The 12,335-nt window shown below is 45.7% G+C and overlaps 2 protein-coding genes across 4 annotated transcripts; one reads left to right on the top strand and one right to left on the bottom strand.

Annotated features, from left to right (window-relative positions):
- Window positions 1–51: 51 nt before the first annotated feature.
- Window positions 52–4,460, bottom strand: LOC100833583 (RNA-binding protein 24). Of its 2 annotated transcripts, none has more exons than XM_010237578.3 (8): window positions 4,034–4,460; window positions 3,793–3,916; window positions 3,347–3,473; window positions 2,800–2,842; window positions 2,476–2,716; window positions 1,586–1,706; window positions 1,414–1,508; window positions 52–860 (listed from the first exon to the last, which is right to left on the bottom strand). In XM_010237578.3, exons 1-6 carry the CDS (start codon window positions 4,277–4,279, stop codon window positions 1,615–1,617), a joined length of 873 nt encoding a protein of 290 aa, XP_010235880.1. In that variant the 5' UTR covers window positions 4,280–4,460; the 3' UTR covers window positions 52–860; window positions 1,414–1,508; window positions 1,586–1,614. The 2 variants fall into 2 exon arrangements, with proteins under 2 accessions (XP_010235880.1, XP_010235881.1); XM_010237579.3 differs by having other exon boundaries at window positions 2,806–2,842; window positions 4,034–4,457.
- Window positions 4,461–5,603: 1,143 nt separating this feature from the next.
- Window positions 5,604–10,065, top strand: LOC100832962 (3-hydroxy-3-methylglutaryl-coenzyme A reductase 1). Of its 2 annotated transcripts, none has more exons than XM_024461867.1 (4): window positions 5,604–6,617; window positions 8,201–8,382; window positions 8,877–9,223; window positions 9,468–9,603. In XM_024461867.1, exons 1-4 carry the CDS (start codon window positions 5,752–5,754, stop codon window positions 9,483–9,485), a joined length of 1,413 nt encoding a protein of 470 aa, XP_024317635.1. In that variant the 5' UTR covers window positions 5,604–5,751; the 3' UTR covers window positions 9,486–9,603. The 2 variants fall into 2 exon arrangements, with proteins under 2 accessions (XP_024317635.1, XP_003570226.1); XM_003570178.4 differs by having other exon boundaries at window positions 5,619–6,617; window positions 9,482–10,065.
- Window positions 10,066–12,335: the final 2,270 nt, after the last annotated feature.

Genomic DNA, 12,335 nt, shown 5'->3' with positions numbered 1-12,335 from the left:
TCAGGAGCATATAAACAGAGTTATCTGAATCCACAGTTCACTCAATATATATGGATGCACAACTCAACTGAAGTACATACATAATTCTTCTTTTTTTGACAGCGTACATACATCATACATCATTTAGTAACGCCAGGTTCCGAAAAATCCCAGACGAGACCCCACTGTCCCCACAGCTCCGGGACTCGTGACTATTATCAAAGGGTTTTATTTAAATACAACAAGGCTCCGTTCTTGGAACTACCAAGCTCAAAGCACTGTAAATTAGAAATTCTTTGACTTAAAAAACAACAACAGTTCTGACACCGTTACCAATTATACCACAGTTAAGATTCCATCTTGATCTGATTACCAGTGGCGTAGTAACGCAGTGGGATACACACACAGTACAATCTCCGATCACAACCTGAGACTTTACGCAAACTGAACAAGTTCTGAGAGAAGCACCATAAATCCATAATTTGGCTCTCCATAGGCATGCCGTGGACCAGACTCACAGATCATGACAATGGCACCAGATCACAAGACGCGAACTTTGTGACAATAAACCACACTGACTCGATGATTCTTCAGATGGATAAATCATCTGAATGTCACCATGACTAATCCAAGGGGATTAATCAACCTTACAGGGTGCTGGACTCCATTCCAGCATCCAGTATATCTCTGAGTTGTCAGATACAGGATCAACAATGCTGTATCTAGTACTTCACAACTCAACCAATGATCACAGTCCCACCAGGACAGGATTTGAACCAAGCCGAACTGATGAGAGCAGCCGTTGCTCTTAGGACATTGCCCCATTCATCAGGACAACTTCATGATCTCCAGGTACATCTGTTGACCAGGACAAGGACAACCTACAGAGTTTCACCACAAAGATTATTATCCGTGAATGAGACTCAAATTGCATAAACAAAATTGGCATCAATAAAATATAATGTGCACATGGCAATAACAGTTGTATAAATAAGAGTAAAATGCATCAAAGGTCCTAATTCTTTCGCAAATGTCCCAAGTTAGTCCTAATTCTTTGAAACTGCACGTTTTAGTCCTAATAGTTTCGTAGATGGTTCATCTCAGATCCTATACTGTCTCTGACGCGTGCCGCCTGCCTACGTGGCTCTTCGGGCCCACATGTCAGGGACCAACACGGACGGGTTTTTGCAAATAACCCCCTGGCTCCTTCCGTCTTCTCAAATAACACGGACGTGCAGTTTCAAAGAATGAGGACTAACTTGGGACATTTGCGAAAGAATTAGGACCTCTGATGTTTTTTACTCTAAAATAAACAGACAAATGCATGCTCAAATGGGCCGACAATCCTCCACTCAGAAGACTAATATCCCCGTGCACATGTAGGCATTGCCTAATGACTGCAACGATAATTTCTCAATATGGCAAGGTACATACCGTATGAATGCAAGATGATTTTTTTTGCCAGGTAAAAACACGTGCTGAAAATACAGCAGCACTGCTCTTTTAGTCCTGCTGCAAAATAAGGGTGCCTGTTAGCAACGAAAAGTGTAGTGTCAGTTACAGCTATACAGCCAACCAAGATAACAACAGTTCAGCAAAAGCAAACCTCAAGGTATAAATGTTTTGGTGCGTCGTTCAGCTTGCTCTTTGATCTGAACCACTAGCTTGTGTAAACTGAGGTGAGTGGGCTGGAATGACTAAGTGAGGATGAGATGGAACCGGTGCGGCTGCAAAAGCAAGACATACTTATTCATAAAGGGGAAGGGCACTTGAATAGAACAATACGAAAAGATGCAGGAAGACAAATGGACAATTATGTTTAAGTAGCCTAATAACTCAGTGTGAAAGAGTAAGTTGCCTGGTGAATGTAGTTGCAATCTAGCAGGGTCATGTAGTAACTTCAATTAAACTACCAAGCACTAGCTGCAGATCTAGGGACTGTCAAAAGGAGTTTCAAGAAGCTGGTGCAATAAACTTCAGTGGATCACAAAGATCTTCCTACACTGAGCATTCTTATGAACGAACCTTGAACTTACCTGGAGGAATGGATACAATTCAATTGCTGCAAACAACACTAGAACAAGGAACTAGTTGTTGCCTCTGTCATGTATTTTACTAATACTTACTGGTCTCATTTCTCATGTTAACGGTCCAACTTAAATCTTGTACGCAACAAATACTGAAAGATGTGTGAAACAATTATTGCTATAAAATGACACAAAACATAAGCAAGTGCAGATATTGTGTTGATCTGAAAACCCCCGTACTCCAGCTAAATGAAAAACTTGTGATGGATAACAGAACATGTCACACTGTTGATCTGATAACAGAACATGTCACACTTAGAAACCATCGGGGATGCACAATCACTGAACACAAGGGAAAAACCATCTGAAGCATACTTGAAAAGCTCCAAGCATATAATGTTTTCTTTACATGAAACAAAAAGGCTTACTAAACAGGAAATACTGGAAATGTGATCCAGAGAATACATACCTACTAAAAAGGGAGCCTGAATGGTGGGACGAGGTGAAGGTGATGTATTACTAAAGTTTGACCCAGTGAGCTGCACAAATTGATTTCCTGGCATACTGTAACCATGCATTGCCACATAACCATTGCCCCCGCCAGAAATGGATGGGCTCATTTGGCTAAATGGTTGGCTAGTAGTATTTGTTGCAGTTGAGACTCCATAAACTGGCACGTATTGCTGACCAACATATGGGTTTAATGTACCCTGCATAGACATTTTTCGAACATGTTAATGCTTTGCATGACTCTTATGTTGTGTGATAATATTTAAGTTGCCAGTTTTCACACTTTAACCTGTGGATAGATGTATTCGGTCCCATATGTGGAGTAACTGCAAAAAAGAAGAAAATGAACTTAATGCACTTCTTACTGTCTTCAAAACAGTGATATTTTGCTCCATGAACACAAATGAATCTGATCATTTCAAAGGAAGGGGGACAGAGTGGAATGGGTAAGCATCCTATCATGCTTCTGTAGTTCCATGCCGAAGTGATAGATGGGGAAAAAAGAAGGAAAACATATCCTTTGAAATGTCGGTGTCATTGTATGACCATTCACATATGTTCTTAAATCAAGTACATCGAGGGTGTGATTAAAAACATTGTAAGAAAATTTTAGCCTGGTGCATACCAAGGCCAACAAAATATACAGCATGAATTCAGAAGATATGGACTGGAGCCTAAGAATTACTTGGAAGTCATGAATAGACAATCTATGAACAAAATGGAAATTCTAATCATGTTTGTATTAGATGCAAGTTTAACAGAATCAGATAATCAGTGATACATCAGTAGCCCACTGAGTTTGGTTGGGACTTTAATCATCAAGAAGTTACCTGTATTGTGGAACCGGGAATCCCTGGTAGTACCCAACTGGAAGTGGTCGGTGCTGACCATAACCACCTACATATATGCCCCTTGGAACTGGAACACCAAAGTAGGAGCCAGCTGATCTTGGTCGCCCTATAGAGAACACATGTATATAGAAAAAGCACTGTAATCACTGCATGAGCAACCTTAGTAAGAAGGCCATTGCTTATTCTTTTCCACGAGTGAATTGCTGATTTACTTTGTAAAGGATGGGGGTGAATGGATTGGGAATACCACATGATGCAACTAAGGGTCATGGACTCATGGCAGAACTATTTGTTTAAGTTTGCACAACTCAGCCCCCCAAAGAGGTATTTTAACTTGCTAGCAAGACATAATTTCACACGGCGATCGAAAAATGTGCCTACAACTTTCCAAGTAAGTCCAAACAGGTATTAGAAGAGAATAATACCGAGGTGCGCGGGAGTCTGGGCGCGACCTAGAGACGCCAGGTTACAATTGCCCCGCCTGCCGTCGATCACCGGCGTTGGGTCCTCGCAGGCCTTCGTCGCCGACTCGGGATCGCGGAACGTCACCTGCGGACACGACCATGCAATAACTCGTGAAACAACAGTGCCACAACGATTCCACATAATACCAACACGTGGAAGCAGAAATCAACAGCAGCGAACAGAAGAGGAGCGGGCACTGACAAATCCGTAGCCCTTGGAGCGGCCGGAGTGGCGGTCGGTGATGACGACGGCCTCGAGGATGTCCCCGAAGCGCTCGTAGAAGCGGCGGAGCCTCTCGCTGGTGGTCTCCCAGGCGAGGCCCCCAACGAAGAGCTTGGTGTGGGTGGTGTCCCCGAAAGGCGAGGCGGGCAGGTGCAGCCCCGAGCTGGAGCTCGACGCCGACGCCGACCCGGACGCCGGCCCCGCGTGATGACGATGGAGAGCCATCCGGCAAGGAGCGGAGACTGGAGGCGGGCAGATCGGTTGATTGATTCCTGGGCGGGGATCGGAGGGGATCTTCGCTCGCCGCGACCCCGCTCCCTCTCGGTGGCGGCGCGAGGTGATTGGGGAGGCGGGGGCGCAGTGGAAGAAAAAGGTGGGGGAGGACGACGAGAGGGGAAAGGGGATTGTGATTGGGGCGGGGGGTTTTGCGTCCGGTTGGCGGCTCCTGTTACGGGGACCCACAACTCAGCCAAGGTCAGAGAAACGTCTCGACTTTTCAAATGAGAACCGCGGTTGATTGCGAAATTGAGACAAGGTGATGACGTTGCACGTAGATGAACTACCGTAATCGTTCTGTTCCTAAATACTCCCTCCATACCCAAATGAGTGACTTAAAATTATATAAATTTTTATATAAATTCACGTCATTTATTTTCGGAGGAGGAAGTATAAAAGCCGATTATTTTGTCTTGAGTTAAAGTTTTTAAACTACAGTAAGTTTGCCTTAGGATAAAGAGAAACTTCTTACATTCAAGAACATAGGTAGTAGTGCGGTACACTCTGACACGCAATTCAACACTAATTTATATCCAATAGCTTGACCACCATGAGCATTTTAGTCCAAACTTAAATTTAGAGATCAGATCTTACCATGATGGCAAAATATTCACGAGCTAGAATCGGTTTAGTCATAATTCTTACAAAATGTGGAACGGAGGGAATAAATCACATTGTTGATCATACAACTCTCTTCTTTACAACTGGTCAAATCCTTTGCTAAAACTCCCCTCAAATTCCCAATCCAAATGATGGAAAACATATAAGAGAATACAGTCTTATTTGCTCCATATGTTTTTAGATATAAGAAGTCTTACATTTGCTCTAAGTCAGACGTCTTAATTTTGAACAACTTAATAGAAAAATTACCATCATATACAATGTCAAATTAGTTTTATCAAATCCGTCGTGATATATATTTACATAATATACTTATTTAATATTATAGATGTTAACACATTTTTCTATAGCATTCATCAGATTTTAATAAATTTGACTTACTCCGTGGAACATTAGAACAAAGATGGGACTTACATTCTGTACACACAACAAGAAGTCATCGTCCTCCTCTGCTTGCAAGAAAAGAAAGAACATACGTTCCCTTTGATCCGGGTCACGCTGAACCCCCCCCGGGGTCAGCCGCGCAGCGCTTTCCGTGCCCACCAAGAACCCGCGACCCGCCCGATGCCGTCCGATCCCATCCCCCACACGGCCACGCCTCCCCCGTCCGTCCATCCACCAACCGACCCCCCCGCGCCGACCCCCAGCACACGGCACGCGCGCCTCTCCCCCGAACCATCAGCGAACACACACAACGCTGAACGCAGCGGTCACACAGGCGGGCCCCCCGGCTCCGGCTTGCCTCGGTGTTGCGACTGCCCCCCCTCGCGACCTCCTCCTACTCCCCCGCGGTCCGGGCGATGGACGCGCGCCGGGTCGGCGGCCGCATCGCGGCGGCGCGGCGGAGGGCGCTCGCCGCCGCGGGCGCGCTGCCCCTCCCGATGCAGCGGATCACCAACGGCCTCGCGATGGTCTCGCTCGTGCTCTCCTCCTGCGACCTGCTCCGCCTCTGCAGCGACAGGGACCGGCCCCTCGGCTTCCGAACCCTCGGCGGCCGCGCGTTCGCCACCGTCGTCTGCCAGCTCGCCTCCGTCGTCTACCTCCTCAGCCTGTTCGGCCTGCCCTTCTCGCAGCCCGACCCCCCCGCCAGCGCCGACGGCGACGAGGAGGGCGAGTCTCGCCGCTCACCGCCGGCCGCTGCGCCCGCCGCCGTCGCGCCCGCGCCAATGCCTGACGGGATGCAGACCGGGGACGAGGAGATCGTCGCCGCGGTGGTCTCCGGGGCGCTGCCGTCGCACCACCTCGAGTCGCGGCTTCGGGACTGCCGCCGCGCGGCCAGGCTGAGGCGGGAGGCGCTGCGGCGGATAACCGGGCGGGGCCTGGAGGGGCTCCCCTTTGAGGGGATGGACTACCAGGCCATCCTGGGGCAATGCTGCGAGATGCCCGTCGGGTACGTGCAGCTGCCGGTCGGGGTCGCCGGCCCGCTGCTCCTGGACGGGTGCGAGTACCATGTCCCCATGGCCACCACCGAGGGATGCCTCGTCGCCAGCGTGAACCGCGGCTGCAGGGCCATTGCAGCCTCCGGGGGTGCCATGAGCGTGTTGTTCCGGGACGCCATGTCCCGCGCACCCGCCATCAAGTTGCCTAGCGCCAAGCAGGCAGCGGAGCTCAAGGTGTTTGTCGAGGCGCCTGCCAATTTTGAGGCGCTGGCTGCTGTCTTCAATAAGTAGGCCTCGCTCCCCGTTAATATTCCTGTTGATTTTGCTTGGCAATGGATAAGTATAGGCGTATAGTGTGAGTGGATAACTAAAAGTACACTTTCTGGGTATATTTTAAGGTTGACATGTGATTTTCTCAGTATTGGTGTGACGCTGATAGCTAGAACTGTACTTAATTTTAAGGTCAAGATGATTGCCCACCAAAGTCTTTCTCATTTGGTTGATGGGGGTAGAGCCCACAGCGTATTATTGGCATATCGCACATGCACCGGTTATTATGGCAACTACAACGGCTTTAAGAGCCTGTTGAGGTATCACAGAATCAGAATGTTATGTTACCTGATTCATCCAGTTGGTACTAGCTAACTGTGATAAATTCCAATATGTATACTCCCGCCCACCCATATTACTTGTCGCTAGTTGTACTAAATCAGTGATAAGTAATATGGGTCGGAGGGAGTACCTTTTCTCAAGTATTGGCACTGAATTGTCGTTTTGCGCTTTCTCAAACCTCGGAGAATGCCAACAAACTGTTGGTTTGTGCTCAAACTTCAGAGCATGTGAAATTAATGTCAATTTGTGCACTTTCAACCTTTACCGACTGCACGTGTATCACATATGTTCTGTCGGTTTATGGTGTCTAGAATATTGAGCTTAGTGTTACTGGCTATTGTTAGCCTAGAACTGTCGCTATGTGTTTTGGTTGTGTAGAAGCTTAGACAATTGTGGTTTTGTGTTGTTTGGAACCCTAGATAACTGCCGTCCATGTCCAGAAACTTCCAATATTGTCGCCTAGTACTCTTTTGATTTAGGTTATTGCGGGTTCACATTGTTCTATAGTTGGGGCATTGTTTATGTTGAAAGTTTCTAACAATAGCATTCTTTATGCCATACAATGTTCTAAAAATAACCTAAAGCCCTGAAAAATCATGGAAGTAATTGTTGCCATCGACAAATGTTAGCTTAGGTTAATAGGTTATTCTAGCAATTGTTGCATCGACATGCATCCATATTGGTACTTTAGAGTTAGTAATAATTTGACAAATGGCTTCTTTATTCGCTTTTGCTTTAGCATTTGATTCTTGCATTTCGAATTATGGATGTATTATATACTTTCCTGATTTCATGTTTACTTTGTTTTCCCAAATACATCCGTTCGCTACGATATAACTATTATGACCCTTTCTGAGCTTTCCATCACTTTGCCCTTTCCATTTTTCCTGTCCAGTAGTCGGACTTTAGAGAGGTTGCCTGTTACCGGTATCAATCAGATGACACTTGGTTCATATGCGATGTTTGTTGCTAGTGTTCGAACACAACAGTGGTTACATTTTCGAATCAAACTGCTTTTACTCCTTGTGTGCTTTCTTTCATCACTTGTCTATCTGCATTTAGTTTTGCACAAATTATACTTGCTTGTTTCATGGCTCTGTTCATCCTCCCAATATTCTTGATGTTCCATTGATCCCCTTCTTAATAAAATTAAAACAGTTCATGTAATGGTAAATTTTTGTAGCAGTTTTTCTTTTTGAACAAAAAAATATGTAGCAGTTGTAACAGCCAAGTTGTTTGGAATGTTTGACATCCACAGATCAAGCAGATTTGGTAGACTTCAAGGTATTCAGGGTGCACTAGCTGGAAGAAACCTTTACATGAGGTTTACCTGTAGTACTGGAGATGCTATGGGGATGAATATGGTGTCAAAAGGTGTCGAGAATGTCTTGGGCTACCTGCAGAATAACTTCCCCGACATGGATGCCATCAGCATATCTGGTTTCAACTTTTTCCTTTTTCATGTCAAACTGCAACCAATTTTGCATTCTTTCTCTAAATACTGATGCATCCTGTTATCAGATAACTAAAACACTTCTACTTTTGAATTCTTACTACAATGTTAGGCGATAAGCATGATTTATTGAAAGATGTGTTTGATCATCCAAGGTAGAAAGTTTTCTCCGTCTGGCGTTGCTGTAATCTCAGAAAATCGTGCCAGTAATTCAGGTCTATTAGGCGCATTTTATTTTCTTAAGAATGCATTGCCTGTTAGCTTCGATACCTTGAGCATTAAATACAAATTTCTCTGATTAAAGGAACACAGTGAACCTTTTAGTTTCCTTTCCACTGAGAGCAAACTTATCGTAGTCCTATTTATGAGATATTTTTGTAGTGGACCAATTCAACACTAGCACTGGGAGTACAGTGCCTATTATCAACATAAGTTTTTTTTGTCCAGTCAATGCGAGATGAATTAACTTTTCTTATATCAGGTAACTATTGTTCAGACAAGAAGCCTAGTGCTATAAACTGGATAGAAGGTCGCGGGAAATCTGTTGTTTGTGAGGCTACAATTAAAGGAGGAATTGTGCAGAGTGTTCTAAAGACTACCGTGGAAAAGCTCGTTGAGCTTAACATCATCAAAAATCTTGCTGGGTCAGCTGTAGCTGGAGCCCTAGGAGGTTTCAATGCCCATGCGAGCAATGTTGTCACTGCCTTATTCATTGCTACAGGCCAGGATCCTGCGCAAAATGTTGAAAGCTCGCAATGCATCACTATGTTGGAGGCAGTGAATGGAGGAAAGGATCTCCATGTCTCTGTGACCATGCCGTCCATTGAGGTGATTCTTCTTTCATTTCAGCTTTCATGGTACTGGAATCATTTTCCTGCTCTTATATTATAGCAGTCTGTTATATCTAGTTGATCTCCATCCGAAAGATAAGGGTGTCTCTAACGTAAAGAACTTGCTCAATCATTTGATGCTCTGTTGTGCTTTGAAAATACGTAATTTGATCATGAGGGCCGCGCGATTCTTGTTAGTACTTTGTTTATCATATTAATTTGTCCATGTTAAATGGATTCAGTTTTTGTTTCTCAGGTAGGCACGATTGGGGGTGGCACCTGTCTTGCCTCGCAGGCTGCCTGTTTGAACCTGCTTGGTGTGAAAGGTTCAAACCATGCCTCCCCTGGTGGAAATGCTAGACTCCTGGCTACCATTGTAGCGGGCAGTGTACTCGCCGGCGAGCTCTCTCTCCTATCTGCTCTAGCTGCAGGCCAGCTTGTGAAGAGCCACATGAAGTACAACCGTTCGAGTAAAGATGTCACCAAGCCTGATTCTTGAGTAGTCCCCCTAGGATCTGTGCAGTTGCTGACCATATTTAGACAGGAGAGTTGCCAAACTGGGAGCTATGATAGAGACTTGCCTGTAAATACTGCTGATTGAGCCAGCGGTCTTCAGGTGTTAGATGCAGCCTCTGTTGTTAGCATAATTTGTGAAGGAAGCACCCAACTTATCGTGCAGCTTCTGACTGTAATTTTGTTTTGTGACCCTGCAGATATTTATGTTTTCTTTTGTAACCGTCTAGACTTTTTCTTCCCAATTCGTTTAGATAGAACAGATCAGATTAACTTGTGATTGATGTTCTTCCTTTTTATGCAGTACAGTTATTTATCTTGTCCACAGCCTGAAGAGTTCACTCCTAACTGTTTGTGTTCGTTTTGCTGCTATCCGCGGTCTGCTCATATAGTATTTTGGTCGCATCTATATATGTAATGTTTGTCTTGTTTCTAAGACCAATAAGTTCACATCATATGTTCCTTTCCTTTTCTTTTGGCAATGGTGGGCAAATATATTGTTCTTAATCGCTTTCTGCGATGAGTCAAATATGCACCAATTCCTCGGGCAATCGGCACACGGAATTTCGAAAGGTAAATATGCTCGGGTTCCTTCAGCTAACAGACTTCTGTTGCAACACTCTCGTGCCCGCTTTATGTGTTTGTCAAACGAATATACTCGCTGCGCGTGCTGTACGCAACACTGCCAACAGCTTGAATTATTCTCCTCCTTTTGTAAAGAGTAGAGAAGTCTACGAGTGTACCTCGGTTTGTAAAAACACACACAGGGCGGGGCGGGACAGAATATATGAAACCGAATCACTCTGTATGACATCTGGATGCGGGCATTTATGAGTTCTTATCCCGTTTTTCTTCGAACCCAAGAGCAAATGGGTCCTACCAGAAAGAGCGTATCCGGTGCACCCAAGCTTGAAAATAACCCATGAAAATTGTCAGAATGCTGATATTTTCTTGACATAGACACATCATACATCTACCATGTCACGAAAATTTTAGTACAGAAATGCCTCACATACAATGTCCGTCGTACAATTTTGTTACGACCAGAGTGAATCCTTGACGAGTAACTTTAATCTAATATGGCCCACCAAATCAGACGAGTCGGTAGAAAACTCAACCGGACTTGGTCGTACATGTAGCATTGCTCCTTTAACTACAAATTCGAGTCACAACCCGAGAACAAATTTAGATGTGTTAGTGCTAATGGGCCTAATTTGCAGCGCAATTTGAATCAGCTGCCAAAATTCTTAGCATCATTTTGTCTTTCTTGATTATTCAGATGTGGATTGAATTATCAATTGTAAATTTGTCACAGATTGGATGTATCTTGTGTTTATGTACTGAATTATTTTTAAAAATTTCTACTAATGACTTTTGTACTTTGCACCAAGTGCACCACAAACACACGATCACACAATATGTTTCCATGCACTCGCAAAAACAAAAACTGTTTCCGTTGGGCTAACCACCACGAATGGGTCACTGTATACAGGCAGGCCAGGTAGCTACTGGCCTGAGCCCAAGAATATCTGGGCTGCTATAAACCATCAGGCCGAGGAAAATAATCCCCAGGCCAGCCGCCGCCGCGCTTCTAAGGGCGGGGGGCAGAGCCGGCGACCGCGATGCACGAGCGACATCAAGAGTCGTCCTTTCGATCATCAGCGTACTTACTCTACAAGGACAAGCACACGCCTGCGCGATCCACTGATGCCGACGGCGGCGGCCAAGTACACGCACCGATCCCCTTCTTCCCCCTCCCTCCTGACGCGACGGCGGGGGGGGGGGGGGCGGCCAATCATGGCCTGCACGGTCACGTGGGCTCGCGGCCCATGGGGCCCGCCAGCCCCAGCCGGCGCCGGCCCATCACAGATGCGATGCAAAGCGACGTGACATCACCCTCCTCAGCCGGCCGGCCCACCCAGCTCGCCTCTGTTGCGAGGGCCCGACTCTCCCACGTGCCCCCGAGCTGCTGCTGGTGCAAGCCACTGTTTCATCGGCTCCCGACCTTCAGCAGCAGAAAGACCCAAGTGTATGAACTGTTCGTCCCTTCTCTCTTTGATCGACAAGTGTCCCTCCTGGCCAAGCGCCTTAACACCCCGCATCATTGCATGCTTCCATGTGTTTACTTTAGCATATCCTTCGCGATTCGTTTGACTAAAATATAAGATCACGAGTACTGAAGATACTCCTGGAACAGGCAAATTATGTACTCCCTGGTACCTGATTTCCATGTCGGTTCAGCTCAATGGTAATCAGGACTCAATAATTAAGTACATTCATGCATTGATATGATGGGCCTCATGCGTACTGGATGGATGGATGAAGGAGAAAGTTAATACTGTTGCATGCCGAGAAGAGGAAGAACTGGCTTGCTGAATTAGATCCATATATGGAGGTCCCTCGTACTAGTTCTAGATCGGGACATGTCCAATGGGGGACATAATTAAACTCCATGAAATGACAAGGAAAGATGCGCTGGCCATTGATTTAAGTTGCATGTATCTAGCCCGGATTAGGTGGCCGCAGATTAAGACTGGCCGGCCGGTTGGCAACTTGGCGCATCAACTTCATTTCGAGTCCAATCAAGTAAAGTTGTA

The sequence above is a fragment of the Brachypodium distachyon genome, chromosome 3 (genome assembly GCF_000005505.3).
Source record: "Brachypodium distachyon strain Bd21 chromosome 3, Brachypodium_distachyon_v3.0, whole genome shotgun sequence".
In the NCBI taxonomy this organism is placed as follows: domain Eukaryota; kingdom Viridiplantae; phylum Streptophyta; class Magnoliopsida; order Poales; family Poaceae; genus Brachypodium; species Brachypodium distachyon.
Note: the sequence above shows the minus strand (reverse complement) of the source record. Positions and strands in the feature narration are given on the sequence as shown.